Below are 13,801 nucleotides of genomic sequence, written 5' to 3' on the forward strand. Positions count from 1 at the left end.
ATTCCTTAATGCTGTACAAGTAGGCACAGATGTAGGATGCACTGTTTTTAAGTCATCCCTTTTTCAGGAATAAATAAAAATCAGCCTCAAAACAATAAAAAGAAATATCATATAAAAGAGGTTTAATAAAATATTTTTTAGTTTTTTGAAATAAACACAGCTTGAGGTCAGAGCAGTATGGTGATGGCCTAAGCCAAAAAAACTTAAGATTTATTTTCATCAACATTTATATTGCTTAGGACATTGCAGCTATTATAACATACACCTGTTACAGAATTGTTTTTTTCATACTGTTGGAGTTCAAAACAAGGAAAAATGCAAGTGTTACGACTGTTTAAGTGATGACTTAAAACCAAAAACCAAAACCAGGTGTCTTGTTAACAAATGTCAAAATAGGAATTTAGACGTAAAATATATAGTATTTTTCTCAATATAATTATAATGGTTTAATTTTAATTATATAATTAAAATCAAGAATTTTTTATACTTATATTTTTAGTTTCCTTAAACATTCAATATCAATTGCAAAAGTGTTTTCAATGGAAAGACTTCAGATAACTAGTTTATAAACAAGTTGAATGGGTAACAAGGAAAACTTATTAAAGTTTAGCAGTAACAAAAGTGTAGTATTTGAAAAATGTTTGGTTACCACCATGCACAAGTAGTTTACACAAACACAGATCCCAATAAAAACTTAAACGTTCTTAATGATTAATAAGTGTACCTTGTTGATGTTTGGTTCTGTTTAAAATGATGGTATTTTTCCTATTTAGTTCATTTAATATGATTTTACTGAGTTGTAATGTTTATAAACATCAAGTAGGGTTACTGTTTAGTGTGCATAATAAGCAATTGCAAAACACTGTGATGACTCAAACCTTCAAGGCCAAGCTCAAAATATTTGTGTTTGATGTTACCTACTTACTCCTCTGAAGTTAGGCTATTTTTTTACCCTTACGTTGTTTTGCACAGAGTTAAGAAATACTATGGTCACTTTTCAGGATTTGTTAGTCACCTGTATTTTCTATTATCCAGTAAATCAATCATTCTAAAAATAGGTCTGTGGCATATTAAATGGCAGTTGAATTTGTGGAAAAAAAAGTATAAATTCTTAAGTTGGTTACTTGGCATTCAAAATTAATGTTAACTTTTTTTTTGGGGGCGGGGCAAAAAGATATGAATGATTTGTTTGTAAATAAAAGCATAAATGGATGGCACTTTGTCTCAATGTTTGAGGCTTGTGTAAATCTACGTCCCATCCCATGTGCAAAGATTCACGAGTTTTTGTGGCAGCCCATACAAAATCTTGCTCACAAAATGCTTCCATTACATGATGTCAGCAGCACTTAAAGAGTTAAACATCTTTCAGTTTCTTTCTGTCAGAGCATAAACAACAGTTTTAACTTCAATGTTGAATCAATGGTTTCTTTTGGAGGTAATAAAAATGTGAGACACCACAAAACAGCACACATAACATTGACAACTAGCAGACTGCTTAACCAGATGATACAAACATACTCATACAGATGCACTATACTACGGCACATTATAAATGCTTCTTTCACGTACTGACACTTCTAATCTTTTGGAAATTACAATAAATCAATATTAAAACCTAAAAAAAAATAATTGATCTTTTTAATTTCAAAATTAAAGTTACTGACACGTAAATAATTGGTCATCAATGCTCTTTGTTTGTGCCATTTTAGCACATGGTGCATTCCTCATCAATCTGTTAAGTGAATTTGGTATGTTTGCATGTGCAGCCTTACACTGTGCTGGTTCTTTGAATTTGATTTTATATGTTATATATTTTAAGTTTGGATTTAAGATTCTGACCAGATAAAGTGCACTGTGTAAATATGTGTGGTAAATTTAAGTTGCATATTTTGAAGATGCACAAACATCTATTATGAGATCATCACCTGCTGCTTTTCCTCCAGTTGCAATTTCATCATAATCATCCTTTAAGAACTTAGAGCAAATTGTTTTATTATGTTCTTTATTATGCAGGAATGTGCAGTATAAGTAACACTGCAGCATAATACTATACTACTTCTCTAGAAAAACAGTATTGCCATTACTCTGCATGATGGGAAACAGTTCACTAGGTTTAGTTCTATGTGCAAATCCTTTTGCACATTTATCAGAAATGTAATGTGGTTTAATGCATGTTAGCTATCATATAAGCAGCCAATATGTTTTGCATAAAATGTTTGCAGAATGAAAAGACTACATGACAAAATGACAAGGAAAGTAGAAATTGGGGGAAGTCAAACTGTTAAAAAATTTTCAAGCTTGGCCATTTATTTTGTAGTTTGGCTACCAACATAAAGATTGGTTGGTTAGTTGATTTGATGTTTTATGACATAAAGCAGCTAGGCTATATGTGCCAAACATCTGGCAAAAAGTTAAAAATTAATGTAAATTTCATAAAAAGAAATTAAGGTAAAACAAAAAACTGTTTAGAAAAAAACAACATAAATAGCATAAAGCCAATGTTCATATCTACTCTACAACGTTAAGAGAAAAACTACAGTAATACAAGTTGTCGAAGACTTTTAGTAGCATACTTCTAATTATTATAACTCACCATCAGTCACCTGAAGTTGGTCTTTCCAGGCCTGGATCCGAGTTATTTGACAGTATAGCCATTTTCAAAAAGTAAAATAATAAAGTTTTAAAAGACTTGAAGCAAAATTTTAATAATAACTTGCCAGGATGACTAAAGGGTAGTTCAAACAGCAGCGTTAGTCACCTAAACTTGCCTTTCCAGTCCTAATTTCCAGTTATTTGATGTCATAGCCATTTTCTAATTTCAAATTGAACTAGATGGACTGTGATCCTTAAAAGGGAATCACATTAAAAAAGGTTTAATGTTGGTTGATTTGATGTTTTATGGTTCAAAACAGCTAAGCTATCTGTGCCAAACATCCAGTAAAAAGTTAAAATTAAAGTAAAATTACAAAATTTATAAAACAAAATGAAGGTAAAATAAAACAACATTAAAAAAAAGCATAAAACCTATGTTTACATCTAGTCTACAGCATTAAGGGAAAAACTACAGTAATACAAGTTGTAGAGGTCTTTCTGTAGCACAACTGTAATTATCATAACTTGCCAGGAAGACTAACAGGTAAGTACAAAAACCATTGTCAGTTATCAGAAGTTAGCTTTTAAAGTCTTGGTTTCAAATTATTTGACATTATGGCCGTTTTCAGAAAGTAAAGTAATAAAAGTTTTAAAAGACTTCCAGCAAAATTTTAATTTATAAAACTCACTAGTATGACTAACAGGTAGTTCAAACAGCAGCGTTAGTCATCTGAAGTTGGCCTTTCCAATCCTGGTTTCGAGTTATTTGACATTACGGTCATTTTCTAATTTCAAATCAAACTAAATGGACTTTGATTCTTAAAGTGGAATCACATTAAAAAAGGTTTAATGTATAAATTAAAAAAGAATAACTGCCTTTAAAAACTAAAAACATTTCCAAGATGGATAGTGTCATCATCACCAATAACACTGTTTTACTTTAAGGACAAACCTTGAGACAGGACATGTTCAAAATGGCGCTGTTATTGAGTCATTGCGACAAAAAGATAGTAAAATGTGGCTTATTGTGACCTGAATGTTATACAAAAAACTCATTGGTGCATTAGTCCCAGATAAAAGAAAACGATGAGTTAAAAAACTGTGACCAATGTGTAGTCTAGTTAAAACAACTTCCTCTTTCCGATCCTTACGGCAGCAAGACAGCAAAAATCGAATATAGGGTTTTATTTGGAAAAGCTTGTTTTCACGTTGCCCAGTCCAAGTCCACTGCCAGCTGGCATGAAGCCGAGCCTTGAATACAGGACCACAGTCCATGTATGGAACAGGCACTGAGGTGATAGTGCCAGAGCAGATAGATTTATCTGCAGTGTCCACGACCGCATTCCAGCAAATACCAATGTTGCCCAATATCCAAAAAAAACTATATAGAAGTAGATGTTAAACAGAAATGGGACAGTCAGTTTTGAAAATTGGTGAGAACAGGGTGTGAACTAACATGAAGTGATTCCCGGGCCAGTAGAGAATTAAGCGAGTCAATATAAATAGTGCAGTTTGAGTACTGCTTAGCCTCTACCTGATCCAGGGCAAGAGAAATGGTGTACAGTTTAGTGGTGAACACAGAAGATGTAGAGGGGATTCTGCACTCAACCACCGAACAACAACAAATTATGGCAGAGCCCATACAGTCACCTGATTTTGAACCATCTGTATGAATAGGAATGGAAAAATGGTTTGAAAGATGTTCAGCAAATAACAGACACCATTTCCAATCAGGAGTGTCTGCTTTTAAAGATAAGTCACATTTAGAGAATATGAAAAGACATGGTGGGATGGGGCTGACCAGTGGATACAGCAATGTTATCCAAGGACAGACCTAATTCATCAATCTGCACATGGATACAAAGACGAGAAGGAGCAATGGCAGCTCGTCTCTTCTGAAAAAGTATGGCCCACCGAGGAAAGAAAACAAGTGGGATGCTTTGGTAAAGAACAAAGTTTCAAAGCATATAGTAAAGACAGTTGTAAAAGGTAGAGGTGCAAAGGAGATTCATGAGACTATATGTATAAGCTCTGAACTGGAGAAGTGCTGAAAATCCCAGTGCAGAGCTGAAGTCCTTGATGATGAATGGGGTCCAGCATCTTTAAGGCAGAGGTTTTGGCACAGCCATAAACCAGTAGTCCATAGTTGAGTTTCGATCGAATAAGAGCACAATATATCTTTAGCGTAGAACATCGATCTACTCCCCTAGTAGAGGAAAAGAGGACATGAAGGATGTTCAGTGCTCTTGTACATTTGACTTGTAGCTGCTTAATGTGTGGTATAAAGTTCAGCTTAAGATCAAAGATAAGCCCAAGAACTTAGCCTCAGAGAAAATAGGCAGCACAACTCCACCAATACGGAGTTCAGAATCAGGGTGAATACCCCGTTGGCAGCAAAAGTGCATGCAAACGGTTTGCTGTGGTTCATTTCAGTAAATGATTGAGGGTGGTCTGTAGCTGCCGCTCACTATACCTCACGTTCGACAACTGACATGAGATGTGAAAGTTGTCAACATAGAGCCCATTTGCAACAGTGAGAGAGAGTTGTTCAGTGATGGCATTAATCTTTATACTGAAACATGTGACACTCAAAAGAGAGCCCTGAGGGATTCAAAGTTCCTGTAGAAAAGAATGGGAAAGTGTCAAACCACACAAACTTGAAATCTCTTGCTCATTAAAAAAATTTTAATAAAAATGGGCAAATGGTCATATAACCCATACATATGGAGGTCTTACAAATTGCCATACCTCCATGTTGTATCATAAGCCTTCTTAATGCCAAAGAATACTGATACAAGATGTTGTCATTTGAGAAAGGCTTCTCTGATTGACATTTCAAGTCAAATCAGGTGGTCCATGGTGGAGCACTGTCAACGAAACCCACACTAGATGTGTAAGAGGTAGTTGTTTGATTCGAGAGGAATCAAACAAGATGAGCATTAACCATCCTCTCTAATGTCTTACAGAGACAGCTCATCAAAGCAATTGGACAGTAGTTTGAAAGAATCTTGGGATCCTTCCCAGGCTAAGAGAAAGTTAGGACAATAGCCTGGTGCCAGGCATTAGAAAAAACATTCTCCTGCAAGATCCAGTTAAAAACAATCAGAAGAATAGCAAGAGAAGCAGGAGATAAATGGTACAGCATTTCATTGAGTATATCATCAGTTGATGGCCAGTTTGAGTTCCACCAGTGTAAAGGGATGATTATAGTCATAGAGACAATCAGCTCAAAAGGAAACAGGCAACTACTCTGCTTGAGTCTTCATGGCTAAGAAAGTGGAGGAAGAGGCAAAAGTGCTAGATACCTTACAAAAGCTTTCATCTAGAGTATCGGCAATGCTCTGGGTATCAGCTACTTCTTGACCATCAGAGAGCAAGATCAAGAGGGGGACAGAATTAAGTTGTCCACTGTCCTTTAGAATCTTGTCCCACATGACTTTCGAATTGGTGGAAGAATATATGCTGGTTGTGAACTTAATCCAATATTCCTTCTGGCTTTGACATGTTACCCACCAAGCATGTGCACAGGCCTGCTGGAAAGAGATGATATGCAAGAGTGTGGGATACCTATAAAAAGTGTCCCAGGCCAGTTTCTAAGCCCTCTATGCCTTGTGGCAGACAGGATTCCACCACGGATGAGGATATCATAGAAAACATGTCAAGGTTTTAGGAATACACTGAGTACCTGCTTGTACAATACAGTCAGTTACTGCTGCCACACAGTCATCTATCGATGGTTTACAGACGATGGCAGGATCAACTGCTGGGAGAGCAGTGAAAGATAGCCAGTTTGCTTGGTCCAGCTTCCACCAGGGCATGCAGGTTGGGTGGCATCGATCACAGCCAGTCTCTCTCAAAATTACAGGCAAATGATCACTCCCTTGTGGATTACTGTCAACCCTCCAAGAAAAATGGAAGAATAGTGAAGGGGAGAAAACTGAGAGATCAATAGCAATAAAGGACTGACTAGGTGCATGAAAATAAGTAGAAAAACCAGTATTGAAAAGCGAAAGGTTGTGACCAGGGAGCATACACTCTACAGAGCGACCCCTCCTATCATTATCGGCACTTCTCCAGAGGGGATGATGTCCATTAAAGTTATCAAGAATTAAAAACGGAGAAGGTAATTGTTCAGTGAAAGCATCAAGGTCTGATTAATCATATGTCTCTCCAGTCAACAGGTAGAGAGAACAAAGATTGATGGTATGACCGAAGGAAACACGGATGGCTACGGCCTCCAAGGGTGTGTCAAGTGGCAAAAACAGGGTGAGCACATGCTGATCAATTAACAGTGCCACCCCTCCATGCACTCGTCCATTACACAGCCTGTCATTTCCGTACAAAGAAAACCTCTGAAAGATGACTGTATCGACAGGTTTCAGAAATGGTTCTTGTAAGGAAAGATGTACAGGATAGTAGGAAGCAATCAGTGTTTTGATGTCATACAGATTAAAACGTAAAACTTACATTGTATCAAGGTGGCAATTTTTATTTATGTGTAGACAAACCCTGTAGAGAACCATTCTGTTTATGACCATGTCTTTTTTCTTTACTGTCTTCACTCGAAGACCTATAGACCTCCATGGATCCTGCCCTGGGTCAATTATGCAGGTCTTTCTTGTTGGAAGAGGATTCCAGTGACTAAGGATGTGAATAAATGATCATTTTGCATCTTGGGGTTGGAGAAGAAGATGTATCCAAGGAAATGTCTGTGCCTGAAACAAAAGGAAGTGGATCTTAGGATTTGTTGGAATGCATGTAAGGAACAGAGATGAATGTTGAAGTTGATTCATCAATGTTTTTTAACCATGGAGATCAAAATACTTTTCATTTGTTTTGAGAACCATTCCCTTGGAGGCACAACAAGATCTTTCTGAACGTTCACTGTAGTAGTGGAACAAAGTGCAGCAGCATAAGTCCGAGATGAAGTGGTGGACAGCAACTTTTGAACCTCATGATAAGTAATGTTATGAATCATTTTCAAATGCTGCACCTGTTTTTCTTCCAACCATTTAGGGCAAGAACAAAAGTAGGACAGGTGAGAGCCATTGCAATTGACACAATGAAGGTCCATTTCACATTCATATGCATCATAGTCCTTGTCACCTCAACCATTACACGTCATTACCATGACATGGTGTATTTGAGTGACTGAACTCATGACACTGAAAACATCAGAGAGGGCAGGTTTGGAATGTATGGCCATACCCTGCAATTAAGATAGCCTGCCTTGATGGTGGCAAATAGATATGGTGATGTACATGTCAGAATGAGGACATTGGTCAGCATCATAATTCCATTTTTGCGAATGGAGATATACCTCACTGCAGAAACTCCTTGGATGGAGAAACCAGCGAGAATATGTGACTCGGGGGATGTTTTTCAAATCCCTCTCAGCAATAACTCCTCATGATAAATTCAAAGTAGCATGAGGTTTAACCTCAATAGGTATATCCCTAATTGCCTTTGAATGTAAGAAGAGTTCACTTTGTTGAGATGTGGATGTTTCCACCAAAATGTCACAAGGTCGAAGCTTCTTTACTGACTTTGGAGAGCCAGCAAGTCCCTCTAGTCCCTTTTGAATGAAAAAAGGAGACATTTGCCCTAAAGCTTTGTCTGAAAGAGAATGTAGTATAAGAAAATGAGGAACAACAGGTGTTACAGATATTGAAGATTGCTGCTCAGAATCTTCAAGATGTGGTCATTTACTTATGAACTGTTTTTCATTATTTTATTTAAGTTATTATTTGGAAGATCCATAATAAAAAAAGAAAATTTCAGTGCCCACTGACCCCACCCACCATGGAGCCCTATGAGGGGATGCACTGCAATGTCAAACAAGGACACTGCAGCAACACTAGGGTGTCGTGAGCACTATACCCAAACATGAGCATCAGATACAATGTCTACAACAACTGTTGAGAACATCCAACACTAGTACTTGGCTGACCCTAGCCCAAGTGAACCAGCTAATTAACCCAACGGAGGCCACCCCAATGCTGCCTGTCTACAGAAATTCAAAGCCAAAGTGGTATGTTAGGGTTGGACCCCTCAACCCCCAGGATCTTCTTTTCCTCTTCACAGGTTGCCAAGCATGGCAAGCACGTGGGTGGATGTTTAGGTTCCAGGAGGTAAACTGAAAGAACAGAACCTTCCCAGGGAGGTCCCCTCATCACATAGAAAAATCCACACCGAGGAGCCAACATAAAGAAAGAACAATTTTTGGCCTGATGAATTACATTTTTATATTTATATGTTCATCCTATTCAAACAAATATGTAAATAAGTTGTCTAACTGACTACTTAATTATTTGTAATTACAACTGTGACATGCTTTAAATAAAACATTTTCATCCTCATCATGAAAGTAAAACATTTTTCCATTATCTAATCAGCAATCTATTTAATTGACAGAAATTTAATGTGGAATTACTGCATATGTGAGAAATAAACAATGGCAATTATGTGATGGTATTTAATCCACATTAATGATTCATTTGCCAAGTAGGAAATGTAGGAAAATATTATTTTCACACAGAAAATGTATTTTTCACAAATGTCAGGGACATACTGTTCCAACCATACTGGAATGTAACTGATTAATGAGCCCACAAATTAATCAATAAACAAGTACAACCAACTGCCCAGCTCTATTCTCAATACTGTTTTTTTTTCTTCTTTTTTTTCCAAATTTATGTGCTTACATATCCATAGATTACATGTACACATTAGTTCAAAGAAATAAAAGTAACACCTCTGTAAGGTGAATGGAGTTCTTGAAAAATGATTCATTATACAAATTACAATGTATTAAAAGTATAAATGTTTAACAAATTAAACATAATTGAACATCCCTGACACATATATTTATGCATGTAACTCTAAAAAAATTCATGAAGCTATATACATACAGAAATTTCTTTTTACTCACCAGGACTACTGGAGAAGTGAATTCTTGAATCACCTTTACATCTACGAGAAAGTCTTTGACGCTGGAGATTATTTTCCAGATCTAATATTTGCAACCTACTGTTTTCTGTCAAAGCTTCATCTGTAGCATTCATGTCACACTGTCCATCATTAATAAACTGTTTAGAATCCTTTTCTTCAAGATCAATCTTTTCATCAACTTTAGTTTCAGAGTCATTTCTCAAATTATTCTGTATATTTTCATGTTTCTTCTGCATCATCTTCTCACTGTTTTTTACATATTTGGTCACTTTTGCAGTTGTAGTAGAACTAGCATTTTTCTTTTTGGGAGGACGCCCACGTTTCCTCTTTGGTAATGGACTGGAAGTAGCACAGGTATCTTTCAGTTTCTTAGTTTTAAAATCATCATCATCTTTTTCTTGGATGTCACTGGTTTCATTCTTTTCATCATGATTTTGATGTTGTTTTACTTTTTTCCCTACATTATCCACAATTTTATCTTGTGCTTCAACACCTTCGTTCTTTTCGTACTGTAGTTCACTAATTTCTCCCTGTTTTTGTTGTAGCTCTGTCACAAAACATTCAATACAATTTAATTACAACTAAGTTTTCCACACATCTGCTAATATTAATATTAAATGTAATTCATATTGACACTATTACAATTTTTTTTTCATAAAAGCAACCAAATCTTTGATTTTATTTTGGCATAGTTTGCATACCCAGTAGATGTAATAATGCATATCTCATATCATGTATGTTTACATCACCTATTATCATTTACTTCAGCCATTTCTGAACAAAAACTACTTACCATTCTACTAACTGTGTGTACTAAAATGATGTTGGTCTACAGTTATAAGTATGTCTAATGTTAAACCTTTTCTAAATTATAAAAATTTCAAATTACTACACAAAAGTAACATTACCAAAAGACTTACTTTATTATGAAGCATATAAAGAAAAGGGTGATATAGCTTTATATAATTGTCTCTCTCTCTCTATGTATATATATATGACCTTCAACCTCTTTGGACTAAAAATAAAAAATTGATAGACATGAATTATATGAGTTATAATCAAGGTTTTAAAAGTAGAAAGTTAATCAACAGCTGTTACATGTCACCTATCAGACATGTCAAAAATAAATTGTATATTTAGATCAGTATTGTCTTTAATGAATAAACCAGTACAATAATATAATCATGGGAGACTCCGAACCTAGAAACTCTGGAATTATGTAAATTCATGTAGTGAATATGAGGGTTTCTTGAAGTGATTCAAGATTTCTCTTTACTAGATGGTCAGAGAGCCAATCAAATGAAATGCTGTTTCACATTTACCATTACTTATTAGTGATAATGTGCTTTCACGAGTTAAACTGGAGGAATTATTGGGAAAGACTGACCACTGCATAATTAGGTTTGCTTTTTTATCACATGATGAGACCAAGAAAAATGAATGTATATTTCCTCTTTTGAGAGAGCTAATTTTCAGGGTCTTTTGGAACAAGATTTATCATTGGCTAATAAGATAATGAGTCAAAAGATGATGAGGGACACATCGGATTTTTTTAAAACTACTTTTACTTCAAAACCAGCATTTTCCTAGAAAGAAAAATGGTAATAGGGAGGATCATAGTATGGATAGAGAGAAAATCATGGATAAATCCAAAAGTTTAAGTAGTTTATATTAAAAGATGAGTTGAAACATGTACTGAACTATAAGGAAGCTAGCGACTTGGTTAAAAAAGGAAATCAGAAAATATAAACAAGCTTATGAGAAAGATTTGGCAGATCAAAGTATAAGTAAAAGTTATCACTTTTTTGAGACTGACTCAATTTGTAGTCTTTAACAATAAGTGAGGAATAAGGGAAGAGAAATGTAAAAAGTAAGTACTATTAGAGATACATTTTTATTTTAGGAAAATGTCAATACCCAAAACACTTTTTTCCTCCCACATTACAGCTAGAATTTCACATTGATAAGAAAGAGGAGATAGTGAAAACATTACCCAAACAGAAGACCCCTGCATGAATCATGGGTTTGCCAATAGAACATTTGCAGCCTAGTGGGGGAACTGCACTACATCCAGAAGAAGTATGCTCTTCACTTAGAACTTAATTTATGAACTGTGGGTGGAATTTTATAATTCTGTCATCACTACTGGCCAGGTGTCCCAACCAGATAGTCAAGATTCCACTACATGGGGTTGGAATTATAAAGCCACAGTTCCTATATCCCATGTTGATGATAAAGGCATTTGAACAACAATATAATATACATTTGTGAATTGTCTTGGAAAAATAAGTTCTCAGCCACCAAAATACTGAGAAGATAGATAACACCAACATAAACAAACTTCTTCCTCAATTTGAAGAAGTTCAGAAGACAATACCACAAACTTGGAATGACAGGATTCTGTAAACCATACTCAACCTGATGAAAGAGAACTCATCTGCTCTAGTAATAAAAACACACACTGTCACTTACCAACTCAGTTGATGAAGTAAATTCCACTTGTTTCCATAATTATAGGGAGGATGTAGAACAAACTATGCTCAATCAAGGAACCTGGGTGGGATCACTCTGCATTCAGACTTACAAGGAGACAGTGGACCCCCTCTTCCAGGAACAATATTCTGAACTAATATTGGTATAAAAACCTGAAAAAAAAAGCATCCATGGTTCCTGATAAGAAAGCCCCTAACTTCACCCTCTTCTCCAAGAGTGGAGGTAGTTCACCCTACCACTATGGAGGAATAGACTCAGTCCACCACCCCAGTGACTGGAAACCAAGTGTTGTGAGGACTCAATAGTTCCACTAGTAGAATCTGGAGGTTGAATCACAATGGGGAGTCCAAACAGAGCAACAGGTAAACCAAGTTCTCTAAATGTTTAAAAGCAAACCACTTAATTCAATCCAGTGATCAGCTGAGATGGTCAGAACTCCCTTATGCTTTTCTTGTGATAGTCCATGAGTGGTGATCCAGAACAGTACAATAATACCAGTTGCTCAGCCTCTAGATAGTCTTACAGAACACTTAATTTCTACAAAAATTTAGATAATTTTTGTTGCAATTTAGATAAAAGACACTGAGTTAATGGTTGCTAGCACAAAATTGATTTGATAAAGCACACCAGTTTGGTCAAAACTTGCCACAGGGAGAGATTCTGTGAAAAAAAGGTAAGCAGCCCTGGAAAGTAAACAAAAGACAAGAGTAACAATAAAAATACTCAACTCTCCTTATAATCTAGTATATGTAGTTATAACAGCTACACAGGATAGTCCAAAACCTTTAAAACAAAATACTGCCAAACCACATACACAGTGCAAGGTAAAAATACTGGGATACGTCCATGTGCCAACCCACTTAACATCCTACAGTGGGCAATTCAACTGAGATGTTAAGGACTTGAATTTGTGACAAATTTGATGAGTGACTCACAGAAGTCTCTTCATCTTCAAAAATTAAAAGAGAGAACACAACAGTCAATATGGATCAATCTTTATACCCACCTTATCAAGTTAACTAAGCTGAGACTCGGACAGATATACCAACCTTAGAAGTTAAACTCTGATGTAATACTAAAGACTGAATAACATCTATTCACAAAGTTTGAGCTTCATGATTGCTTAGTGTACAATATAAAATTGTGACTGCCTCAACAGAAATGTTCAAACAGAAAATACAAAAGATGGACATTCTTGAAGGTACCACAAAAGTAGAAAACAGGGTTGAGCTGGCCAATCTGGTGCTACCAACAGAACACAACAGGGGGTTGACCAAACTACAACTAGAATCATGGGTAATAAATGGATTGATACAAAGGCATAAAGGTGCAATCCCATCAAAGCAATACTGAATGCATCTATTGTCAATGCCTGAGGGTGATGTACCAAAAACCAAAGTGCATGTAGCTGAGTATTCCAACACAGGGCAAATGCATCGATGACTGATGCCCTCAACCAAGAGCAAATCCAAGAAAAATGTTTTGATCTAGCATCCATTCTGTTGGGAGAATCTGTATGGGTCGAGACAGTAGATCACCTATCAAATTCTTCACCACTGCAAAAATGGCAAGCTAATAGGCTGATATGATAGGTGCAAACTAAAAAAAAAATCAAATGTTAAAAAAAAAAGAGACAGAGAAGGAAATCCCCCGTGATGGAAAAAATTACACACCACTGTGGAATTGTCAGAGTGATGCAAGACAATTTTCACCAACAATAATTTCAGATCTTGAGATGTTACCCTTTGAACAGTAAGAAATTCTA

At 35.9% G+C, this 13,801-nt stretch overlaps 1 protein-coding gene across 2 annotated transcripts in view; it reads right to left on the bottom strand.

Annotated features, from left to right (window-relative positions):
* Positions 1 to 13,801, bottom strand: part of LOC143255605 (uncharacterized) — a 94,918-nt gene that overhangs the window by 72,390 nt on the left and 8,727 nt on the right. For both annotated transcript variants that reach the window (XM_076511493.1, XM_076511494.1), the window contains exon 2: positions 9,524 to 10,090. In XM_076511493.1, the coding sequence (XP_076367608.1) occupies positions 9,524 to 10,090 (567 nt within the window). The remainder of the gene's footprint in view (positions 1 to 9,523; positions 10,091 to 13,801) is intronic.

The sequence above is a fragment of the Tachypleus tridentatus genome, chromosome 7 (assembly GCF_004210375.1).
Source record: "Tachypleus tridentatus isolate NWPU-2018 chromosome 7, ASM421037v1, whole genome shotgun sequence".
Classification (NCBI taxonomy): domain Eukaryota; kingdom Metazoa; phylum Arthropoda; class Merostomata; order Xiphosura; family Limulidae; genus Tachypleus; species Tachypleus tridentatus.